At 37.4% G+C, this 23,679-nt stretch overlaps 2 protein-coding genes across 2 annotated transcripts; both read left to right on the top strand.

Moving 5' to 3' along the window:
* The first annotated feature begins 7,060 nt into the window (after positions 1-7,060).
* Positions 7,061-15,325, top strand: LOC103931566 (actin-related protein 4-like). The gene is made up of 21 exons (XM_009341088.3): positions 7,061-7,198; positions 7,320-7,411; positions 8,167-8,340; positions 8,429-8,502; positions 9,050-9,130; positions 9,515-9,575; positions 9,714-9,763; positions 10,327-10,381; positions 10,692-10,769; positions 10,863-10,916; positions 11,183-11,236; positions 11,322-11,382; positions 11,996-12,047; positions 12,277-12,343; positions 13,120-13,182; positions 13,305-13,367; positions 13,692-13,754; positions 14,223-14,287; positions 14,667-14,735; positions 14,868-14,948; positions 15,053-15,325. The coding sequence occupies exons 1-20, from the start codon at positions 7,186-7,188 to the stop codon at positions 14,911-14,913; spliced, it is 1,335 nt and encodes a 444-aa protein (XP_009339363.2). The 5' UTR covers positions 7,061-7,185; the 3' UTR covers positions 14,914-14,948; positions 15,053-15,325.
* Positions 15,326-16,851: 1,526 nt separating this feature from the next.
* LOC103931564 (SH2 domain-containing protein B-like) lies at positions 16,852-23,201 on the top strand. Its single transcript, XM_009341086.3, has 12 exons — positions 16,852-17,109; positions 17,443-17,634; positions 18,308-18,517; positions 18,652-18,741; positions 19,090-19,167; positions 19,274-19,438; positions 19,615-19,974; positions 20,491-20,771; positions 21,292-21,454; positions 22,232-22,581; positions 22,737-22,814; positions 22,905-23,201. Exons 1-12 carry the CDS (start codon positions 16,966-16,968, stop codon positions 22,921-22,923), a joined length of 2,130 nt encoding a protein of 709 aa, XP_009339361.1. The 5' UTR covers positions 16,852-16,965; the 3' UTR covers positions 22,924-23,201.
* The last annotated feature ends 478 nt before the right edge of the window (positions 23,202-23,679 follow it).

Below are 23,679 nucleotides of genomic sequence, written 5' to 3'. Positions count from 1 at the left end.
CAACTTGCGTTTTTGAATTCGCCTATGTCCAACGCAATTTTAAACATAATCCTGCAGATTATTGCATAGTTAAAATTCACCCAAATCCAATTCGACTTCAACTCGATCGTTTATTGAGCTGTTTTTCCCTCTCATGCCCCCTATAGACCAACTTTTAATAGGATTGCTGATTGAACTTCAGATTACAAGACTTAAGTTTGTTGCTTGTTTTTGTTGACTTGTATTAGGATTCCTACAATTGTGGGATTCCTACCATATTTGGTTTCCTATTTCTAGGATGTAATTATTCTTTCCTTTATTCTGATAGGATTGTATATGATTGTATATATACCCTTTATTGAGATGAATATACAATAGAATTGAAAAAGCATTCTTTCTTCTTGGCACCAGAGCCGAGTTAGAAAAAAAGAAAACACCAAACCCTAACTGGGTTTGGATTTGCCCGTGACTCTGTTCAATTGCAGCGAGCAAGAAATTGTTGCTGCCCGTGTCTCTATTCAATTGCAGTGAGCAAGAAATTGTTGCTGCCCGTGTCTTTATTCAATTACAGCGAGCAAGAAATTGTTGTTGTCCCTGTTCTGTCACTTTGTTCCGCTGCCCAGTTTCTGTTGTCAGTTGATTACTGGGTCCAGATTCCAATCAACGCTGCTGCAGATTTTAGGTGATATCGACAACAAGACTGATGGCTGAAGAAAAGGGGGTCGGTTCTCAACTTATTCCCGCGGCTGCTCCAATTATGGTGCAGTCAGAGAATTCAAGCTTTAATATTGGTATGGTTTTGGATGAAAAGAACTATGATTTATGGGCTCCTCTCATTCAAATCCATATTGCTGGAAGGAAGAAGATGGGATATCTTCGTGGGTCTATCAAGGCACCTAACGAAGACGATCCTAAATATGATGATTGGTTCTCTGAAGATCAAAAGATTAAGAGTTGGCTTTTATCTTCAATGAAACCAGAGATTATGAAACGGTACATTCGGTTGTCTACTTCGAAGGAAATTTGGGACTCTCTTAAAGCAGCCTACTTTGATGAGAATGATGAAGCTAGAATTTATTCGTTGAATCAGAAGGCATCACGGCTTCGTCAGAATGGCCGGCCTTTGGCTACCTATTTCGGGGAGCTAACTGAGATTTTCCAAGAATTGGATCACTTTAATAAAGTATCTATGGAGTGTGAAAACGATGTCAAAGCGTTTCAAAAATCCACTGAGAGACAACGAGTCTATGTGTTTCTTGGTGGTCTTGATGATGGGTTTGATCAGGTTCGTGGAGAAGTGCTGAGGAAGGATCCCCCGCTTGGCCTTCAAGCTTCTTATGCATATGTTCGTCGAGAAGCTGATCGAAAAGAAGCAATGAAGACGGAGGTTAACAAGAGTGAACCTGTTGCCATGGCAGCAAAGGCCCGTGGACCATCTTCTTGGTCGAACCGAGACGGATCACAAAACCAGTCAGGACAAAATCGTCCTAGCCAGACAAGTCGGGATCGTCCCCAAGGTAAGTGCCCACATTGTGGCATGACAGGACACTCCAAGAGTCGTTGTTTTGAGTTGATTGGATATCCCGAGAATTGGGATAAAACACGTGATCCTCGGTGCAACAAATCTCGAGCCTCCGTTGCAGAAACAAAAAATAATTCAGACTCAATTGCGGACAAGGCATCTGCCATGATTGCTGCGGCAGGTAATGATGGTAAGGCTCTAAGTACTTCTACTTCTGTTATGAATAATACATGGATAATTGATTCCGGAGCTACTGAACATATGACATGTGATTCTAGACAGGTTCCATCAATAAAAACATCCACACAAACCATAGTCAATGTTGCTGACGGTAATGTCGTCCCTGTTATTGGGGAAGGCACTGTTTCCCTTTCTGATACCATGAAACTTGACACTGTTCTTGTGGTTCCTTCTCTCAATTATAATTTGTTATCCATTGCCCAAATAACCCTTGCCTTACATTGTTTGGTTATTTTTTGGCCCTACTTTTGTATTTTTAAGGACATCCGGACGCGGAAGACGATTGGTTATGGTATTAGAAGAGGGCAACTTTATTACTTGGAGTTGACGACCGGTAGTTCTGGCTCGCTGACTCAGGCTCTTTCCGTTGATGATTCTCAAGGGGCTCCTAATAAAGTGTCGGACATCTGGATGTGGCACCGGCGCCTTGGGCATGCTTCCTTTGGTTACCTGCATAAGTTATTTCCTAGTTTGTTTGTCAAGCATGATGTTTCTATGTTCAAGTGTGATGTTTGTGAAATGGCTAAAAGCCATAGAACTTCATTTCCTTCCAGTTTCAATAAAAGTACCGTTCCTTTTATGGTTGTGCATTCTGATGTATGGGGGCCGTCGAAAATAGCTACTCTTGGTGGTGCTCACTGGTTCGTTACTTTTATTGACGATTGTACCCGAATGACTTGGGTTATTTTGTTAAAGTCGAAAAGCGAAGTTAGTTCGGCCTTTCAAAAGTTCCATAAAATGGTTGATGTGCAATACAACAGGAATATCCAAGTTCTTCGAAGTGATAATGGTGGCGAATATGTTAATATGGAACTTCGTTCATTCCTTGACCTGCATGGTATTGTTCATCAGACCACGTGCCCGTATACTCCTCAACAGAATGGTGTTGCTGAACGAAAAAATCGACACCTACTAGAAATGGTTCGTGCTTCACTCATTGCGGCACATCTGCCTCTACATTATTGGGGTGAGGCACTTACCTCCGCGGCCTATCTTATTAATCGTCTTCCGTCTCGTACTGTCAACTTTCTTACGCCGTTTCAGGCTCTCACATCTCAGACTAGCAGTCCACCGACTCCAAATCTTTCCCCACGGGTCTTGGGGTGTGTTGCTTTTGTTCACCTTCATCCTCCTCAACGGAATAATAAACTTGAGCCTCGAGCCATTCGTTGTGTTTTTTTGGGTTATGCCACTACCCAGAAAGGATATCGTTGTTATCATCCTTCGAGTAAGAAAATGTTTATCACTCAGGATGTGATTTTCCATGAGAATGAAATGTTTTTTGGATCATCCGCGTCCTCACTTCAGGGGGAGTATCGAAATAGTGAAGTTCTGACTCGAGATTATAATGAGTTTTTGACATTTGATTGCTCTCCTGGTGCTAGAACCGAGCTGCATGAAGAGCAGCAGCCCATTATGGAGTCCACGGCATCTGAAGCAGAACAGCAACCCACGGTTTTTGGTGATATGTCCACTGAGCGGCAGCAACCAAATATGGTAGAAGACCAGTCCACGGGTCCCACGGAGTTTGGATTTGAAAATGAGCAACGGCCCACTAATTGTAACAGAACCGAGCAGCCACTGTCCCGAGTTTTTACTCCTGATGCTATATCAAGTCCAAGTATGAACCAACCTTCTGTTAACTCTCATAACCAATCGTCTTCTACATCGGATGCACCTCCACTCCGTTGTCTTCCAGAGCGTATTAATCGAGGTATTCCCAAACCTACTTATGAGGCAGATCCTAAGTGTAAAAACAAGTATTTTGTGAGTGAGCAAAATTCGGATTCAAGAGTGAGATATCCATTAAACAATTATGTGTCTACCTGTCACCTGTCAGAATCAAATAAGTCATTTGTAAATCAATTATCTACTGTATCTATTCCTAACAGTGTGCAGGAGGCTTTAGCAGATTCCCGCTGGAAAGATGCAATGAATGAGGAATTGAGATCGTTGAAGAAGAATGCTACCTGGGAAATAACTGACTTGCCAGCTGGAAAGAAATCTGTGGGATGCAAATGGGTCTATACAGTAAAATACAAAGCAGATGGAACGGTAGACCGCTTTAAAGCAAGATTGGTGGCAAAAGGGTATACACAAAAATATGGCATCGACTACACGGATACGTTCGCACCAGTGGCAAAGATCAATACAGTTCGTGTTCTACTGTCCTTAGCAGCAAACCTAGATTGGCCTTTGCAACAGTTCGATGTAAAAAATGCATTCCTCCATGGAGATCTAACCGAGGAGATTTACATGGACCTTCCACCAGGGTGTAATGATCCGGACACACAGAAACAAAAGGTATGTAAGCTCAAGAAATCATTGTATGGGTTAAAGCAATCTCCAAGAGCCTGGTTTGGTAGATTTACCAAATCCATGAGAGCATTCGGTTATAGGCAAAGTAATTGGGATCATACGTTGTTCCTAAAACGCCAGAACGAAAAGGTTACAGCTCTCATTGTATATGTTGATGATATGGTGGTTACCGGTAATGATCTCGTTGAGCAAGCGGCTTTAAAAAATTATTTGTCCACAGAATTCGAAATGAAGGATCTTGGTTCTTTAAAATATTTCCTTGGGATTGAAGTATCGAGATGCAAGTCTGGGATATTTCTATCACAAAGGAAGTATGTTCTTGACCTGTTAGAAGAAACAGGTATGACGGCGTGCAAACCAGTGTCTACTCCGTTGGCTGAAGGAATGAAGTTGGGTATTGATCAGAACCAAGTACCGGTTGATAAAGGGAGGTACCAAAGGTTAGTGGGAAGGTTAATGTACTTGGCCCACACTAGGCCGGACCTTGCTCATGCCTTAAGTGTAATTAGCCAATATATGCACAATCCAGGAGAACAACACATGAGTGCAGTTATGAGAATACTGAGTTACTTGAAAGGAAGCACGGGTAAAGGAATCTTGTTTCGGAAAAATGGGCATTTCAGAATTGAGTGCTATACGGATGCTGACTGGGCAGGATCGACAGATGATAGACGCTCAACATCCGGGTATTTCACCTTTGTTGGGGGAAATTTGGTAACGTGGAGAAGCAAGAAGCAGAATGTCGTATCAAGGTCAAGTGCAGAAGCTGAATTTCGAGGCATGGCACTTGGTATTTGTGAAATCTTGTGGCTTCAGTTTCTGGTACAAGATTTGGGGGTCGAACATGGTCAACCGATGAAGTTATTCTGTGATAATAAAGCTGCTCGTGATATTGCTCATAATCCAGTGCAACATGATAGGACCAAGCATGTAGAGGTTGACAGGTTCTTTATTAAAGAGAAGTTAGATAGCAAAGTAATTGAGGTTCCTCCCATAGGAACGGAAGACCAAGTAGCAGATATTCTCACTAAGGCAGTTTCAAGTGACAAGTTCTCGAGGTTTCTAGACAAGTTGGGCATGTGCAACATTTATGCACCAACTTGAGGGGGAGTGTTGACTTGTATTAGGATTCCTACAATTGTGGGATTCCTACCATATTTGGTTTCCTATTTCTAGGATGTAATTATTCTTTCCTTTATTCTGATAGGATTGTATATGATTGTATATATACCCTTTATTGAGATGAATATACAATAGAATTGAAAAAGCATTCTTTCTTCTGTTTTCATCTGGAAATGAAGTACTGTTTTTTATTTTTTTTCCTATGCGCTTTGTTATTGTTTCGTCTTTTAATCCAAACTTTACATGGTTCAAACTTCACTATTTGATTTAACTTTTAAGTAGATACCCATTTTTGGAGTTGAATTTTAAGTTTTGGCTGAGTTATGTGATTTAAGTTTAAGTAGCATTGGTTTAACTTTTAATTTTTTTTTGTAAAAAAGAGTGTTATTGGATTAAACTCTATAAATTTGGGTACCTCGTGAAAGATATAATGAATACTCAATATAATAAGAATGCTTGAATGAATAAACTCAACTCGACGAATAATGATTGAGCCTGCACGTTCATTGTACACTGTCACATTAGATGATACTGTTACAAGTGAGAGTTATCTCGAATATCAAACTGGCTCGATGTGTTCGCTTGTGAAGAAGAGCGAGAAGAGAGAAATTCAAACTGGTTCGGTTTTGGCTTATCAGTTGGCTTATCACGCCCCTGCAAGCTGAGCGATTGTTGGTGAACGAGAAGCTTGGAAATTGGGTTGGTAAATGGTGAAGAGGATAAACGTTTGGTCAAAAGATCAGCAAGCTGATTAGTTGAAGCAACACAGTCAACAACAATCTTCTTGCGAGTGACATTAATGTAATGATAATCCATGGCGCATGCGTGCTTGATACACAGGATTAGAAGCAACAGCAAGAGCACTGATATTATCACAGCACAAACGTGGAGGATCAATGAGAGATATGTAGATCACAGAAAAGGTTTCGAAACCAAGAGAAGCAATTGAAGTATCTGCAAGTTCGAAAAAAAAAGGTACATGCAAGTTGACGATATTCCGCTTCAATATTAGAACGAGACACACCCTGCTGTTTCTTAGAGCTCCATGAGATTAAATTATCTCCGACAAAGATGCGGTAACCACCAATGGAGTTACGATCATCAGGATCACCAACTTAATTTGCGTCGACATACGCAGTAATGGTAAGAGGACTTGGCTTATACATGATGCCGTGATCGTGAGTGGCTTTTAAGTAACATAGTATTCTCTTTACAGCAGCCCAATGAGCACTTGTAGAAGAATGCATGAACTGATAAACTTGATTAAATGCGAAAACGATATCAGGCCTGGTGAAAAAAAGATATTGCATAGCCCATATGAGACTCCGGAAGTCAGTACCATATGAAAGTGGTTCTCCTGCATGAAGACTTAACCGATGACCACTAGGTTTGGCATCAAGCATCTTTTGTTTTCTTGAGTAGGTCTAGGATATACTTGGACTGAGAGATATACAGATCAGTCGGCATGCGAGTCACTTCCCTCCCCAAGAAATAATGTAAGGGCCCAAGATCCTTCATAGAAATAAGCGTCGGAGGCACAACTACCATGCCACTTATGCCTCTCAGTCCTCTATACGAGTCTTCAAAAACCATAACTATTAGGCATCATTAAAAAAATTTCTTTGTTAACATAGTTGACACTATTTAAACTAAAAAAACAATCGAATTGAATTTCACATACCGCTATTGCTGTGCAACTTTTGTAACTTGTGTCACTACTGTCCAACAAAATTTCAAAAGGTAAGGGACCAATTTGTAACAAAAAAAAAAAAGAATTTAGGATTTGAGTGAAACAAATACAAAAAGTCATGGGGTAGTTTTGTAATTAGAGAGAAATAAATAAATAATGTAAATAAAAGCACTGAGCTAGTCGTTGCTGAAGTCTCCACTCCAAAGTCCAAACTTCTTTAAACCCTTCTCCCTCGCTCGTTCCTTCTCCTCCCGCACTCGCAGAGCAAATTCTCCTCCTCCGCCGAAATCTTGTCTCTCAGAAAGCTTCAATTATGTACGGAGGCGGTGAGTTCATCAAGAACCTAACTGCACTTGCATGCCATTAGATTTCTCATTCTTTTTCTTATTTTTTTTCTGATTTCTTGGTGAATTTTTTTTTGGGGATTTCTGGTTTCTTTGGTTGCAGATGAGGTATCAGCTGTCGTACTCGACCTTGGCTCCCACACTTGCAAAGCCGGCTATGCTGGCGAAGATGCGCCCAAGGCCGTCTTCCCTTCCGTATGTGCTTACTTTCTGCTCAATTTTTTACTTCAATTGTTCATAGTGGCAGTCACATTTAGTCTCTCTTTCTTTTTAAACCTTAATTTTTGTAGAAAATTTCACAACTTTGTTGGTACGTTTAACCGAAAATGTAGTACTGAGGATTTTCATTTTATAGATCCGGGAAATGTTTACCCTTTTTGCCATATTTAGTGGTAATGCAGAATGTGTGTTTTGCAATTGCCCATTTGAAAACTTTTAAGATTATAGCTAAAGATTTTGTTCTTCATAAATCCTTTTGGGTACACATTTGGCGTTTCGACCGTCCCAAAGATATTTGAATTGTAAGTTGTTTTTTACCCAGAAGAATGATGAGTCCAGAGTCCCTCGTCGCTATTTTCTATACCATGATGGATAATGTGAGACTATTGGGGGAACATCTTCAGTAGAGGGGGCGTTAAGGCTGGTCAGATATACGTGTTTAGGCGGGAAGCTCATGGTTGTGCTTAAATGACTAAGGAATTTTTGAAAAGTGGATGAAGCTTTTCATTTTATTTTATTTTTTGAATTTTTTGAACTTATTAGTTATGAAGTTTATATGCATCGAATTTCTACATATTAGAGGATGGACCTTACTTATTAAATTAGTCACATTAGGTATAAAATTTGTTTACTGTGCGTCTGTCTGTCTGTCAATTGGATATTCATCATTACTAGTTCATAAGTGAATTAAAAATTTAACCTGGTTTTGGCATCTGTTCTTGTTTGTTTAGGTTGTCGGGTCAATTGATCAAATGGAAGTTGATGCAACAGAAATGGAAAACAACTCTGGACCTGCTGTAGATCCAAAGAATAATTCAAAATCTCTTGATTCTGACAAAGCCAAGGGAAAGCGCAAATTATTTGTAGGATCTCAAGCCTTAGGGTACCGTCGGGATCATATGGAGGTCAGTTTTGAATTTAAAGCTTTTGTAATTGAAGCACAGTTTCGACCTTTTGCTTTTAGATTTTGATTAACTACTGCTGTTGTATCAGGTGCTGTCATCCATAAAGGATGGAGTAGTTGTTGACTGGGATGCTGTGGAGGGTATATGGGACCATGCTTTTAGGTAACTACTAATGGATGAATTAGTAATCTACTATGGGTTAAATTTGTTTTCTCATTTCAATTGTTGATTAATAATTTGGTTAAGTAAATATAAGGCATGCATATAATGCAACACCCTGAACGGTCGGCTTCTTCTATTACGCTTATGGTTTTAGTAACATTAGGATATAATGATCAACAAATGATAATGTTTCTAGTACTCATTTCTGTATACATCTTCACCGCAGTAATGCTTTGGTACAAATTTTTCTCACTGATCTAATTGGGTCAGAAGAATACTGATGTCATCTGTTTTTGGGGAGTGATCATCATATGTTAGAAGTTCTTTTGTTCAACCATATTCCATTATTCGCGTAATACGAGTTTGAACTTAACAGATGTACGTAATACAGTAGCAGCTCATATTCAGTACTGTTATATAGTGCGAAGGCTTGGCTGTTATCCTTTTCCCTGTGAACTGTCCATCTGGCAATATATGTTTCCCAATTATTTAGGTAGATGTTTTATTTTGGTATTACCATATCAGTAAGTGCTTGCTATTATTTCAGGGAATGTCTATTGGTTGATCCCAAAGAGCATCCAATGCTACTTGCAGAGCCATCTTCGAACACTCAACAACAAAGAGAAAGGTAATATGGTAATTATTAAATTTTCTCATCAGCTAAAATTTGTAACTATCAAGTCGAGCTAAAATGCTTATGTAATAGCTCATGTATTCTTTTGTAATAAAGTTAGACTTCACATTGACCCCTATGCCTCACAAAGCTCAGCTATACGAACTTTTGTATTTTTATTTGCAGACTGATGGCTTCTTTGTGTCTGTGTACAGTTGTTGCATACCTAGATTTTTTGTTCTTAGGTGTCTAACTTGTAATAAGTATGCCGGCCCCATTGATGAAAGGTTTTATAGAAATGATATTATTTGTTCCATCATTATTGATGGTTTAGTTGGTGTATCTTTATGCTGTTTAGTTTTTAGGTTAAGTGATTGAGTTTTGTGTTTTACCTGACAGGACGGCAGAGCTTATGTTTGAAAAGTACAAAGTTCCTGCCTTTTTTTTGGCCAAGAATGCTGTATGCCCCTGTTCACCCCTTCTCCCTGATTCCAACTTGTAGAACATGGATTACTATTTGCAGACTCTGCTCTTTGTTTCCTTTTGAAATTCAGTCTGTAATTAGTGAGTAACCGTTATAACTTTTTACTTATGTCAGGTTCTCACATCATTTGCATCAGGTCGAGCTACCTCGTTAGTAGTAGATAGGTAGGTAGATGACATCATTTTGATTCTTGCTGTATATAATTTTAGTACTTGCACATCATCTTTTGTTCTGAACCAATTGTATATAATTGGATTACCATTTCTATGATTGCATCCTTTCATTTTCACACTTATGCATAAGCTTATTTTAAGTCAATCTGTCCACTTGATGCAGACCATAGATCCACATGATTTTTGTTTTATGTTAATCCCATGAAAGAGAATGTTGATGGATACAAATCAGTAGTTCAAATTCTAATAAATGTCAAAAGAATATCTATCTCAGTGGCCTGTAGGTAAAAGTGGACAAATGCAGAAATTTCTGAAATTATGAATGTAACTTTAGGAATCATAAACCAAACGATAATGTATCAATCGAATTTAAACTTTATGAATACTACATCTATGAATTTGATATTCTTTTATATGCAATGTACAACATGATTTTTTAATATCGTTTCTAGTGTGATTTGATAATGTATTTATTGCCCCCTTTATATTTTGCCTGATTATTGCGAATGCAAAACTAATGTACGGTATTTCGCAAAAATTTAAAATTCATCTAGTGGTGGAGGATCAACTACAGTTGCTCCAGTTCATGATGGCTATGTTCTTCAAAAGGTATTTCTCACTTTCCTGTCAAATTAGATGATTGATCTTCATTCATAACAAGTTAATTTGTAGCATATTTTTATATAATTACATTTCAAGGTGCGCCACATATACATACATACATACATATATATATATATATTGTATAATGCCCTCTTGCACTCTATAAACGCCTTTAGAAACCTTCTGTAAAGTGAAATAAACCGAAAATTTATGATTGCTTGTTTCTGGATTCCATGTATAAGAATTTAACCAATCTTTGTCAAATTTTGACACCTGTTTTTTCTTTCCTATTTTGTTATTTGTCAACTTGTTACAGGCTGTGTCATCTTCTCCTATTGGGGGAGAGTTTCTTACTGATTGTTTGACAAAAAGTTTGGAAAGTAAAGGCATGATGGTGAGTGACCACCTAAATTTCGTTTTGGAGGGGAATCATTTGCCCAAAATTGCTGTTTTTAACTTATTTAGTCCTTTTCTTATTTATTTGTAGATTAAACCCAGATATTCTTTTAAGAGAAGGGAAACACGACCTGGAGAGTTTCAGGTACCTTTGGATTTTAATGGTGGATGTATTCTAAATTAATGGAATGCTAAGAGTAGCAAAATATGCTTCCAGTCTGAATATTATAGTGGTGGCTTGGTGCATACTTGCTGTTGGGTTATTAATTGTTCCTCTGTAACTATGCATCCTTCGTTTATCTTGTTATCAATTGTGAGACTTCGTCAGTATTATGGATGAATATTTTTGTTTTACTTTTTGATAGCTTAATATCATATTTGTTTAGCTTAATGATATTCTCAATGTTGTAGGTAGTAGATGTTGATTTTCCAAATACCACAGAAAGCTACAGACTCTATGCCCAGGTCTGTCTGTGATTGACCAGAATATTACTTTTTGAGATATGATATATATTTTTTTTCATTTCTGCTGAATGTTCCTTCTTGGCAGAGGATAATTGCTAGTGACATCAAAGAATGCGTGTGTAGAGCCCCGGACACTCCATATGATGGTTTGCTATATATCCCTTTCTCATGCGTTTTAATGTTTTTTAGGCTATAAACTTTGTCAGTGATGTTACGTTTTAGTCTTGATTGCAGATTTCGGGGAAAAAAAAAAAAATCAATTGGTTATTGTGTTATTTTTGCTACTGGGTTCAAAACATATTTATTTGTTTAAGACCTGATATTTGGAAGGGCAATTTTGCATTTATTCTCTTTATTCACAAATGATATCCTTGATTGTTGCTTGAAGGTCCATATATGACCTTATGTTCTCTTAAAAGTTTTTTGATCTGGAAATTCGTTCAAATGTTGATACAATTAGTACTTAAGGAGTACAGAGATAGCTTAATTCTTTGATAGCTTGATTATTGGAGTTTTCGGAGTTTTGCAGGATAGAGCATCTTAGCTCTTTGAAAACTCAATTGCTTGGAGTTTTCAAGATATTGTTTACTTTTACACGATGAATGGATGATAGTTTATTCTTTTTTCTATGATTCAACCTTGTTAGTTGTTTTCACATTGTTCATAGCTCCTGTATTAATTGCTATATTCTTCAAACAAAGATAAAAAAAATGTTCAATTAGCGTTCTAATAGGATTTTCATTTTTTTTTTTCTTCCAGAAATCGCATATTCAAACATTCCAATGACCTCATATGAGCTTCCTGATGGCCAGTGAGTCCTATTCTTTTGCATCTTGGTTTGTTGTAACTTTTCTATATTTTTAGAGGGTTACACTTTCCCCTATTGAATTCATTAGATCTGTTCTTGATCTTGTTAATTCATGGTGCACTTCGTTAAATGATGACTATCTAATTTTGCGCATATTGTATACTGTTTAATTAACTTTGATTTTTGTTTCTAGTATAAATGTATAGTTACTTTATGAACCTGCATGATACAGGACAATTGAAATCGGAGCTGATAGATTCAAGATTCCTGATATTCTCTTTAACCCATCCTTGGCTCAGGTGGATGTCTTCTAAACTATATGATGCCAGTTTTTTACACTTTCCTTGAATCCTTGAAATCTCATGGGACACATTTGCATTTCACCACGATCTTATTATTATCTGTTCAATAATTTCATTCAACTAACGGTTCCTAGTTCCCACTTCGTCTTAATATGTGAACCTTGTGCAAAGTGAGACATGACTGTTTCATCTTGAGCATTTTTTTATGGGACAAGAAAACAGGAACTTTATTGAAAAAGAAAGATAATCTACAAAGTACTATGGACACTAAGTCTATCATATGCCTTGTTCATTTTCAGCATTTCTTTATGCTTAGATAACTGCTGACTTGAAAGATATCTTGAGTTTGTTTCTGTGGGCCATTTTTGGTTTGATCAATAAATTGGCTTTCGTGGAATAGTTCATTACTTGATTACTAATATCTTCATGTCTACTAATTGTATGGGTAATATTTGGATATATGAAGGCCACTTTAAATTTTAAATGAAGAACGCTTGTGAAATAGAGCTGGGTCAGTCCCATAATTTGATTACGCTCTTGGAATTTTAGAGGATTAGATGTTACATTTTTCAAAATATTTTTTGTATGGTTGGACCACATTTTATCAATCAATTGTAAATTGCACTTCAGAAGAAAATTTGACCCCTGATAAAACTTTGGTTGAAGCAATTGCTGGATGGATTGGTTGCATAAATATAAGTTTTAATTGGTATTGAATAAAATATTTTTCCTGCATCTTATATCTGTCATATTTGTTTTTATGAAAATGTCAGACAATTCCTGGTATGGAGCATTTTGCAGAAATTGCTCCCACTGTTCGTGGTCTGCCACAAATGGTAATATCATACTTTATTTGACAATAAGTGGGTGTATCCATGCAGTTGCTTCTCTGTTTTTCTTCTCCCCTCTCCCCTCATTTTTTAATTCATGGTTAACTTTTCTTGTTTCTTCTCTCCAGGTTATCGAGAGCATTAACAAGTGTGATGTGGACATCCGCCGTGAATTGTTTAGTAGTATACTGGTAAAATGATGCAGTCACTTATTTATTATATTTTTTTGGTTGGAGCATCAATTTACTTATTTTTTGCATGAATCAGGTTTTTTTTTTTTTTCCCCAAAGAATTGACAAAAATTAATAGCATAAATTAGTTTAGTTCTGGATGCAAATTGATATCTTTTGGTAGGACTTACCGAGTAAGTGTTGCAATTTCTATGGTGAATATGCAGAATTCCTGAAAATTTTCTTAGTTTATCACATCCATTGACACCAATTTTTCCACGGAATTTCTTGACATGCAACTTGAGAATTATATGACATGGTTTTTCCTTCTGTTATTTTATACAGCTTGCCGGTGGCACAGCATCAATGCAACAGTTGAAGGAACGCCTTGAGAAAGACATGCTGGAGGTATGTCTTTTAAATGAAGCACTACCATGGTCATGTTTCTTTTTCCCTTTTTATTAATCCCAGCCAACTGTTTTTATTATTGAATTTGGCTTCTATTTGGTATATTGTTTCAATTGTCTAGCAGTAACAATTTCATGTTTTATAAATTCACTGTAAGATCTGGGTACTAAATTTGTTCTTTAATGTGTTTGTGGCATTGCAACTTAGAAGAACTAGTTTCTCATCGCCTTCGTTCTATAACTTTTGTATTGTTTATCTTAGCACATACTATCTTCAGGAAGCAAAGCACTGGCATGCTTTTCAGCATTGGCCATTGGCTTAATACATCGGTGTCGTTGAACTCTCTATCTCTCTCTCTGCATGCTAACATCATTTGTACTCAAAGTAGTTAAATTGATTTCAGCTGGTACAGTATTATTTGTGTAATTATTAGTATGAAATATCAAAATGCCATCATTCAACCTGCAGGAGTCCCCTCAAGCTGCTAGAGTTAAAGTATTGGTGGCCGGGAATTCAACCGAAAGGCGATTCAGGTAAATATAAATTGCTTCAAGTCCTTTGTTCCTCTCTTTGCCCATGCTAGCACAGAAGATCCCATACATAAGCAATTTGGCTGCAACTCTGCAACTGTTATTTGATTTTTGGATTACATTTTTCATGCGAGCACCCTGAAATTATTCTAGGGTCATGTGATGGCAGTTTGTCAGTCGCTTAACTTTGAACTTTTGCATCTCTCATAGAGAATACACTTGAGGCATGTTTAACCGTATAACTTCGAAACTCACTCAAAAGCTTTCAAGTTTCACCTTTGTGTAGTTATAGGTTATGCGCTTTTAAAAATTTAATGTTCATAATATACGTACATGCAAAATTTCTCCTTTCCTGACTTCATGTTGGTGTTTAATTTTGCAGTGTTTGGATAGGCGGAAGTATATTGGCGTCTCTCGGTTCATTCCAGCAAATGTGGTTCTCCAAGGCTGAGTAAGTTTCATGATTTCACCTGTGTCTTGCTCAGCCATATCAAACGATCTACATTGTAGATGATTAAGAAATCATGTAGAGTGTTTTGGAGTCGTCTACTGATATTTTGCTTCGTGTGATTGCAATTGACAGGTACGAGGAGCATGGGGCTTCCTACATACAACGAAAGTGCCCCTAAAATTCCTGTCTTCTGATCGAGTGCAAGTAGGAAAGGTTTGTGCTTGATGTCAACTTAGTTATTACTTCCAGACTTCAATCACAATTATTTTTTCCAGAAGAAGAAAAATATAAACACGAAATTACATTTCTACTTCCAGGCGTCACGTGCTCCATCACGCTGACCTTTTCCAGAATGATCAAAGCCTCAAAGCCTGTGTTGCCGAAACAGGACAGAGCGATGCTCTGTTTTGTATGAATCGTCACTTATCCTACGTACCGGAAGACATTTCACTGCTGTAGTTTATGTTAATGTCCATTGATTAGGGTTTTTATTGTGGTGCTCACTGTTCGGAGTGTTCATCCAGTTTTAAACCAACTTTGCTACCTCTACTGGTTATAAATGACAAAGCCATTTAACATTTCTAACACCATATGTTGCTCCCGATAGCAGCTAGTTTCTATTTATTAGCTAATCAAAGTATGGCGTTTTTCTCATTTAACCCAACCTCGCCGGGATCTTGCCGGAAAACTCAATGTGTATCATCAGAATCTCTTCCATTTGTCCCTTGCAAAGAGTTGCCGGAATGTTCCCTGAAAACTGATTGCTTGCTCATGTAGCAAATGGTTTTTGGAGCCCTCCCTTTAGCCGGGCCCGAGGCCAATCGCACTTTCTGCCCCGACTCTGGTTAGAGCATCTCCAGCAGTCACCCAATTGCCCTTGCAATTGGGTTGAACTGGTTGAACAAAGCAGGTCCAACGGAGTAAAAACAGGGGCCCCTTCAGCTGCCTTCGCATGTACTGTTGCAGGGATAGAGATCTCTCTGGATCCCTTTCACCTAATCCTCCTCATCAAACAATCCGGACCCTTGAAGTTTGATCCAACGGCTAAAAACACGGGCCTACTTTAAAAATTATAATAACTTTAGCCGTTGGATCAAATTTTAAGAGTCCAAATTGTTTGATGAGGAGGATTAGGTTGAAGGGATCTGGAGAGGATCATTTTCTCCATTGCAGCTGCCCAATTGCAGCAGTGGGACCAACACACGTGACAGCAAGTTCCCTTGCAGACCGTTGGATTTCCAACTGTTCTCTTATTTGGACCATTGGATTTTCAATTTACAAAAAAAAAATTTGAAATTACCAAACAACTCTAAAAAAACATAAATGTTTTTTAAACAACACACGTAAAATTAAACACACGTAACAAAAGGTTTAACTATCTTCTTCATTTGCCTTTTATTTTTTTATTAATTATGCTTGTTTGTAACGCTATGCTTTGTATTTAAAATTAAATTATCAGAGTTAAATAGGGAGTGTTATTTTCAAAGAACAAACTAAGTACATACTTACAAGGCATAAGACATAAAAAATTATATGTGATTAGTAATCGCCATTGTCTTTACCCTTCCTCTTCTCAAACAGGTGCACTTGCACAAAAGCAAATATTTTTCATGGTTCCCTTGCCCTCGCCCTCCAAAAACAGGTGGAGATGCTCTTAGCAAAGATAACTTCTTAGAAAAGCATTAAAAAAATGAAGGGAGATGATTTTTAATTTCTTTTGCATCTCACAAGCAACTCTTTACTTATAACCATCGAATTGACTAAATTAAACGAAAATAATGAACAAGATTAAATAGGAGCGTGTAACCACTCAGTACTACAGTCTGGTATTATTCTTTTCCACTTTGAAGTGAGAGATTTTAGGTTCGAATCTCATGGATGATGAATTCGATACAAATTAGGTTACCCATTGTGTGGCTTAACAGAACTCTTCCTCCTTTAATATAAAAATATCGGTGTACCAGAGCTTTTCGTTAAAGTTTTATTTAAAAAAAAAAAAAAAGCCTGAAAAGGCGCGTTTGGGTTCAGAAACCAAAGTACTCCGCAAAGCACTGGATCATCACCCATCTCAAACCGCAAAGTGGAACACACAGAAACAACAGTACCAACCGTTAGTTGACAGCGGTCACTCAAAACAACCGCTGTTTTTTTCTTTCCAAAAACCAGACAGAGCGAGAGTTTTAAGGTTTTTGGGAAATAAACCCCAATAATTCCCAAAACCTCGACAACAATGGCGGATGAGGCAAAAGAAAGAGAGGAATACTCGCTGCTGAAGGACTTCAGAGCGGAAATTGAACCAAAAGATGGAGCCTTTTCTCTTTGCTTTTGGCTCTACCTCACGAGCTCCGCTGCCTCTCCTGCCACGCTCATTCAGGTCTCTCTCTCTCTCTCTCTTTCCCTTCCTTTTAATTAATGTTTTTAGCTATTACAATGGATGCCCATTTCTCATTTTTGTGTTCTTGATAGTTTCTGATGATTTCTTGGACTTTTTGGTGATCAATTTTTGTTCTTTTTATGTTTTTTTTTTCTAGAGTTGTTCTATGAATTTCAATGCTTGTACAAGTTTGATCTCTGTTTTCAGTTCTTGGAGCGATTTCTGTGAACGATTATGTTCGAATTTGATTTTCCTTTTATGGTTTGGAACATTTTGTGTTTGGTTCTTTGAGTGTGTTCGATGATGTTTGTTTTTTTCGTTTCTTGTATGCAGGAGCAGTCGGGTGCCACTGGAAGTGCGCCCTTTCTTGTTTTGAGCGAGAAGAAGAAAATGGTGCTTTTGCCGTTGGGAATCTTGCACAAGGAAGCTCCTGAAACTTGTGACTTGTCTTCGTTGTCCGAAGATTCATATGTATCTACGGAGAATGAGTTTCCAACGGAGAAATGGATTCATGTTGGGTGTGAGGTATGGCTTATTAGTTATTTAAAGATAGGCTCGTTTCCAAGATTTTGTTTTTGAGCGGTAGGTTAGAATGGGTACTAAACAACAACAACATCAACTACAACAAAAAGCTTTATCCAACTAAGTGGTGTCGGCTGTATGAATCCTAGAACGCTATTGCACTCGGTTTGCGTCAAGTCTTCTGTTAGCTCCGAGTACTCCATGTCTTTTCTTAAAGTCTCTACCGCTAAAATTTTCTTAGTATGCACCTTTTGGGTACTAAAAAGAGAATAAATTTGTTATACATTGGTAGATATAGGACCATAATGCAATTAAGAAGAAATAGGTGTCAAGGAAACAAAAGAACTCAGATTCTGTTTAATGATAAGTTATGCAAATGAAGAAGTTAACTAAGATTTTTCTTGTCCAAAGAAATGAAAAAGGGAAAAAGGGGAAATATGAGAGTAAACATTCAATTTAATTAAGATCCCGTGCCTTCGTAAATAAATTTTGATTGAAACCTGATAAAAGCCGCACTTCTTTGTTGCTTAAGGTGAGGTTTATCAATGCATTATTGTTTTGTTTTTTAGTTTTTATATACTAGAAACAGTTTGACTGTGCCTTGTCGGTGGTGAGATTAGTGTGCACCTTTTGTGTTTAATATATCAAATGCTAAGAGTTTATGACTTCATTTTAGGTTTTGTCTGATACCTTGCGGCTGCATATTGATGGTGAAGCTGTGGGAAATAAATCTATGTCGTCTTTGTTCAACAAGGACTCCATTGCAAGTGGTTTGACGAAGATCATTTTGGTATCTGGTGGCAGAGAGGACAATAGTTTGCAGGGTTACATCTGCAATCACAAAGTTTTGCCTTTAACTTCATCTATTTTGGAATACTATGCTAAGGTGTGTAGACCCTTGTAATTCTTTAACGGGATTATTATAATTTGCATCTCAATTGACTAACTCTCCTAGCCCGTTTAGCCCCCTATCCACCAGAGTAAACGTCTATTCTACTAAGAAATATATTTGTATCGCAGGACCCACCGCTAAAATTATCCATTGATAATTCATCTGCTTCTGAGATTGAGGTAGACAGTGATGGTGTTTGGAGTATTGTTGGCGGCAAGGTTAGTAGTTCATTTCCACAAATTGATAATTCATCTGCTTCTGAGATTGAGGTAGACAGTGGTGGTTGATGCGTTTTATAAAATTGATTTCATTTATACCACAAATCCCAAATATGAACGATGTCAAGGATCCAGTAGTTCTTTTCACAACTTTATCGATTCAAATTTTTATCTCTTCAATTGGATATGCCTATTACTTTTTCAAAAAAAAAAATTTGTCATGCATATACATGATAATCCCAAACATTCTCTAACAATGTTACAATAATGGATGCTATCTAAAGTTAAGGGTTACTGCACTGAGATATTTTCTAACTGATATTGCCACTTTTATTTACCATATCACAGGCCTCGTGTCGCAGGATTTTTTCACTGGATGTTGTACTGTTAGATGCCTTTTCCCATCCTTCAAACCAGGAGTTGGAGGTTTGTATTTGTGTTTTGACATTTTGTACACTTTATGTACTGTTAATTTCACTTTGCAACATTGAATAAATATTAACATGCACAGTTGACGTTGGTTCTCTTTCAGGTTATTGCTTCCCTTGTGTATGCTGACAATGGGGAACCTGTGGAGAAGACAAGTGATGGGGAAGCTCCGCTTTTGGCAAGTCATGATGGGTTTGAATTTGCTTTTTCGGACAGACCAAGTAAAACATTGAAAGGGCATGCGTCTTTTAAGCTCAAGATATCCCAGGTTCTAATTTTGGAAATGAAATAAAAGATCTTTTTGGTTCCTCGTGTTACCATCCCGTAATTTTTTAATTGAAATGTTCCTTTTTCTGAGGTGCAATACACAGAGGTGTATTACTGTGATGAATTTTTTCCATGTTTGCTAGAATTTTCAGTGACTATCCTTCTTTCTCCTTTCAGCTTTCATCTAAGTGTGATAATCGGATGTTCCGCGTAATGTTTCACATCCCAAAATTGGAAAAGTATCCTTTCCTCAAGGCATTCACTCCTCCAATTCGTTGTATCTCAAGGAGCCGCACTACTCGAATATCCACTACAGCATGGAAAAGACCAGCATCTGCCAGTGATCCAGTTAGTTTATCTCAGTTATCGGGATTGGGTGATGAAACCTTAGAACTTCAGCACAGTTCTGTTAATGAAGAGAAACTGAGTCCATCATCAAAACGGTGTAGGTTGGGACAAGATAGAATACGTGCAACTGTTTCCGCCTTGGAGCAACCCGATGACGAATGCAACTCTCATGCTAGAACTGCTAAACAGGTATTCATCTTTTTTCTCTGATTTTCACAAGTGTGCTTCATGATAAGAAAATTTCGAGCGGATGCTTTTGTTTGAGATTCCTATTCTGTTGGAAGTAATATAATGACAAATTAGATAACCCGTAGAGGATAATATAATATCATAACCAAACTTGTCTTCTTCAGTATTTTTGTCACAAATCTTCCTATAGAAGGGAGTCCTTATGAGTAACCAAACTTGCTATTTTTTCCTTCTAAGGATACTGATATTGTAAGGAAAGATATATACTACATTTTCAGTATTAGAAGTATACATGATCCTTTGAGATTTGTAGTTACTACCTTTGAGCATATAATTTGATGATTATTATAGATGATATTTTATTTTTATTTTTTGGCTGGAGAGATGAAGACCGTCATGGAATGATCGTATTTTCAAAAGCTATGTAACCTTTAGAAAACATTTTGTAACATCGAGATATGGTAACGTCTGTTGTGAATATAGACAAGAGTCTGATTGAGAAAAATTGAAAATTAGGTTGAAGCACTTGCGAAAAATGTGGTTGGTAGACCCAACAGTGTTGAAGAAATAGACGACTCCCGAACTGATTCAGAGAGACCCGAAGTGAGAAACCCAGATCTTATGAGTACATCAAGTAGTAGAAATCCAATTTCAGATGCAACTATTTTCAAATACTGCCTAGCAAGTTTATCTGAGAAGACTCTTCTGCTCAAAGAGATTGCCAGCACTGCTTCCAATGAAGAAATTTTGAGTTTTTCCCATCAGGTTTCCTTGTATTCAGGATGTTCACACCACAGGTAATCACTAGTCTTTTTATTAATATAATCATATTACTGGCTGTATCGCTCGAGTTAACAGAACATGTGATGATATCCTATCATACTTGTTGGCGTTAAGAAATCGGATGATATCCTATCTTGCTTGATATTTCACGTTCTTGTTCATTATGACAGAAAAACAGAATATTGCTTGGATCCCAAATTCGCAATACTCCACTGGTGGCCAAACTTAGCTTCCGTTTTAGTTTGAGATTCCAACTAGACATTTCTGTGAAAACTGACTCATGACTGATCGAAAATAATTGTAGGAAGAAACTAGAAAGTAGCAGACCCGATGCGCTCATCTCATTAGATTACTGATAATGTAGTCACTAAACCCCCTTCCTTGTGTATATCGTGTCAATTTACACTAAAGAAAAAAATGGACAAGAGTTTGATCATCTTTTACCCACTGATCCTTGATTTTTGATTTACGGTACCGTATATTACTTATCCTTGTATAATCAGAATCCTTTTTCTTTGTTGTTTATTCCCCCAGGCACCAAGTAGAAATGGCAAAGAGTTTGGTAGAAGAAGGAACTAAAGCTTGGAATTCCATCTCACAAAATAACCGCCAGGTTCCATGGGAGAGTGCAGTTTTTGAAATTGAAGAGCATTTCATGAAGATTGCTTGTTGTAATTCTCGGTCTCTCACGCAGCAGGTACTCTCTCTCTCTCTCTCTCTCTAGTTTACTCTTGGTTGAAATATGTAAGGATTAGACATTTCGAATCTCCTGTGGGATCAAGTATCTCATGCTCATAATACACCTACACCATAATCGACTATTTATTAAAGATTGCTGTATGTCAGACAACCGAATTTGGTGGAGCAATCAACATTACATGATCAAGCTTTCAGATTAGTCGTATTTTTTTCAATAAATTTTAACTTTGTGTTCAATCCACTGAGTTTGTGAACCTTTTCTCAGAAAAGATTTTAAATTCCTAGTCTAGTAGGTTTTTTTATGTTGTATACTTTGAGTTACAGCTTGAAAATGAAAAATTATAAGGTAATATAAACGCCTTGCTAAACTCAAAATTTAAAACACCTGTTAAACGCCCTGGGCTACTTTACGAGTATAGCAGGTTTTTTATTTTTTGAGTCTGAAGCTGAAGGATTGGCGTAATTCGAAGTCTTAGTAAATTCTTAGCAACCTTGATGGTTGTCTCTTTCAAGTCTTTACTCATGTGGAGCTCCAGTGACAGCATCCATGTCATTATTTGGTTCAACTTTCGTTATCGTTGCTTGCTGCGATGAACTTTGTTAACAGAACTTGGATACAAATTATCAGTTGGTTTGTGTGATTCCACAAAGTTTAGGGGTTTATCTTGTTTTTTCTGTTTCGTTCGGCTTTTCTGAAGTTTAATTGCCAAGAAGAAATTTTGTAAAAGAATTAGCTTCCAAAAATTTAGTCTTTTCCTTTGGGAAATGCTTTCAGGACTTTGAGCTACTGAGGAGAATCGCTGGTTGCCAAGAACATCTTGCCAAAGAGAACTTTGAAAAGTTGTGGTGTTGGTTATATCCTGTAGCTTTTACGTTATCAAGAGATGGGATAAATACAATGTGGAGTTCAAAATCTCCCAAGTGGATAGAAGGGTTCATTACAAAGGAAGAATCTGAGACTTCGCTTCAAGGTTCAAGGGGTTTCCAGGAACCTGGAACATTTGTACTCCGGTTTCCTACTTCAAGGAGCTGGCCCCACCCGGATGCTGGCAGCTTAGTTGTGACTTATGTGGGCAGCAAGCACACAATTCACCACAGGCTTATCTCCCTTGATCATATGTTTAGGTGCGTAGTTCGCTTCTTTTGCATTTCCTGATAAACTTTGTTTTTAAATTGCACTTCTGTTGCTTGACTTCGATCAGTAAAGCTTTGATGTTCTGTTTGCAATCTAGTTGTTTCTTGAAATTACTGATGCTGCTGTTGCCTCCCTTATCTTGTAGTCCTGCTGAGAGAGAGCAGAATGCAAAACCACTGCAAGACATGCTTCTTGCGGAGCCTGAACTCTCTCAATTGGGAAGGCAAGAAATTTGTTCAATTTACTTCACCGTGCATTGTATTACCATTTACTAATATTATTGTTCATAAATTTGTTGCTTAAAATTTTGCAGGATAATAAGAAGTCACTAAGCGAGCTAGAGATGCGTAGATAACACCATTCTGTTCGTGCGAGATCAATTTTTTCGGGTGTCTATTATTGCAGTCGTGCATTTTATGTGTAGATTAGTCTTCTGTTATGTCAATATCTCAAAAGTGGAAATGTCCATTTTGTAGAATCCTCAGCAGATTTCAATTGCAAGATTGAACTTTTATGGCCAACTTTTTTTCTGATACAATGAGCTTTGGATGCTAGTGATGCACACAGTTGTGACATATATGTACATTAATCATATGTGATGCTTTGCACATTCCGAATGGCAAATGGCCGTATTGTCAACCTGAAACCAAGAATCAAACTTTGTAATTAATCACATTTACTGATCACTTTGCTCGTAATCTCTTTAACAAACTTGCCTCTACATTACTTATTGGCCCGAGATTTTGTTTCTCTCTATCCCACCCCTCACGTAAGGGGTGAAATAACAAGAAGGGGAGATAAAAATCCGCAACAGGTGAGTTTTCAACTTTTAGCCGTCTCGGTTGATAATACTATAAATGTGGTATAATTAATATCGGCCTTCAATTTTTTTCTCTCTTTCTTTTCGATACAATAATATTTGGAGTTGGGATTTTGAGTATGGAACTTGTCATCAATTAAGTTAGAACATTTTCCTCTCACTTACAAATGAAAATAAATCCGTTCTATAGTTTTAGTGGCAACTTAGGTCTTGTATTAAGTCGCGAATCCCTGCAAGTATGTTCAAGAATTTAGCCTTGTACTATTTG

This window comes from the organism of the source record quoted next, unplaced genomic scaffold (genome assembly GCF_019419815.1).
Source record: "Pyrus x bretschneideri cultivar Hongxiangsu unplaced genomic scaffold, Pyrus_bretschneideri_v1 Contig25, whole genome shotgun sequence".
In the NCBI taxonomy this organism is placed as follows: Eukaryota; Viridiplantae; Streptophyta; class Magnoliopsida; order Rosales; family Rosaceae; genus Pyrus; species Pyrus x bretschneideri.
This window is presented reverse-complemented; position numbering and strand designations above follow the sequence as displayed.

What these genes read in the sequence shown, in the direction of transcription:
- LOC103931566 (XM_009341088.3), top strand. An exon ending in ACTCAACAACAAAGAGAAAG is followed by an intron (nt 9,131 to 9,514) that starts GTAATATGGTAA and finishes TTTACCTGACAG; the next exon opens with GACGGCAGAGCTTATGTTTG. An exon ending in TATGAGCTTCCTGATGGCCA is followed by an intron (nt 12,048 to 12,276) that starts GTGAGTCCTATT and finishes TGCATGATACAG; the next exon opens with GACAATTGAAATCGGAGCTG.
- LOC103931564 (XM_009341086.3), top strand. Translation starts at nt 16,966, where the DNA reads ATGGCGGATGAGGCAAAAGAAAGAGAGGAATACTCGCTGCTGAAGGAC. An exon ending in ATGCTAGAACTGCTAAACAG is followed by an intron (nt 19,975 to 20,490) that starts GTATTCATCTTT and finishes ATTGAAAATTAG; the next exon opens with GTTGAAGCACTTGCGAAAAA. An exon ending in TCAGGATGTTCACACCACAG is followed by an intron (nt 20,772 to 21,291) that starts GTAATCACTAGT and finishes TTATTCCCCCAG; the next exon opens with GCACCAAGTAGAAATGGCAA.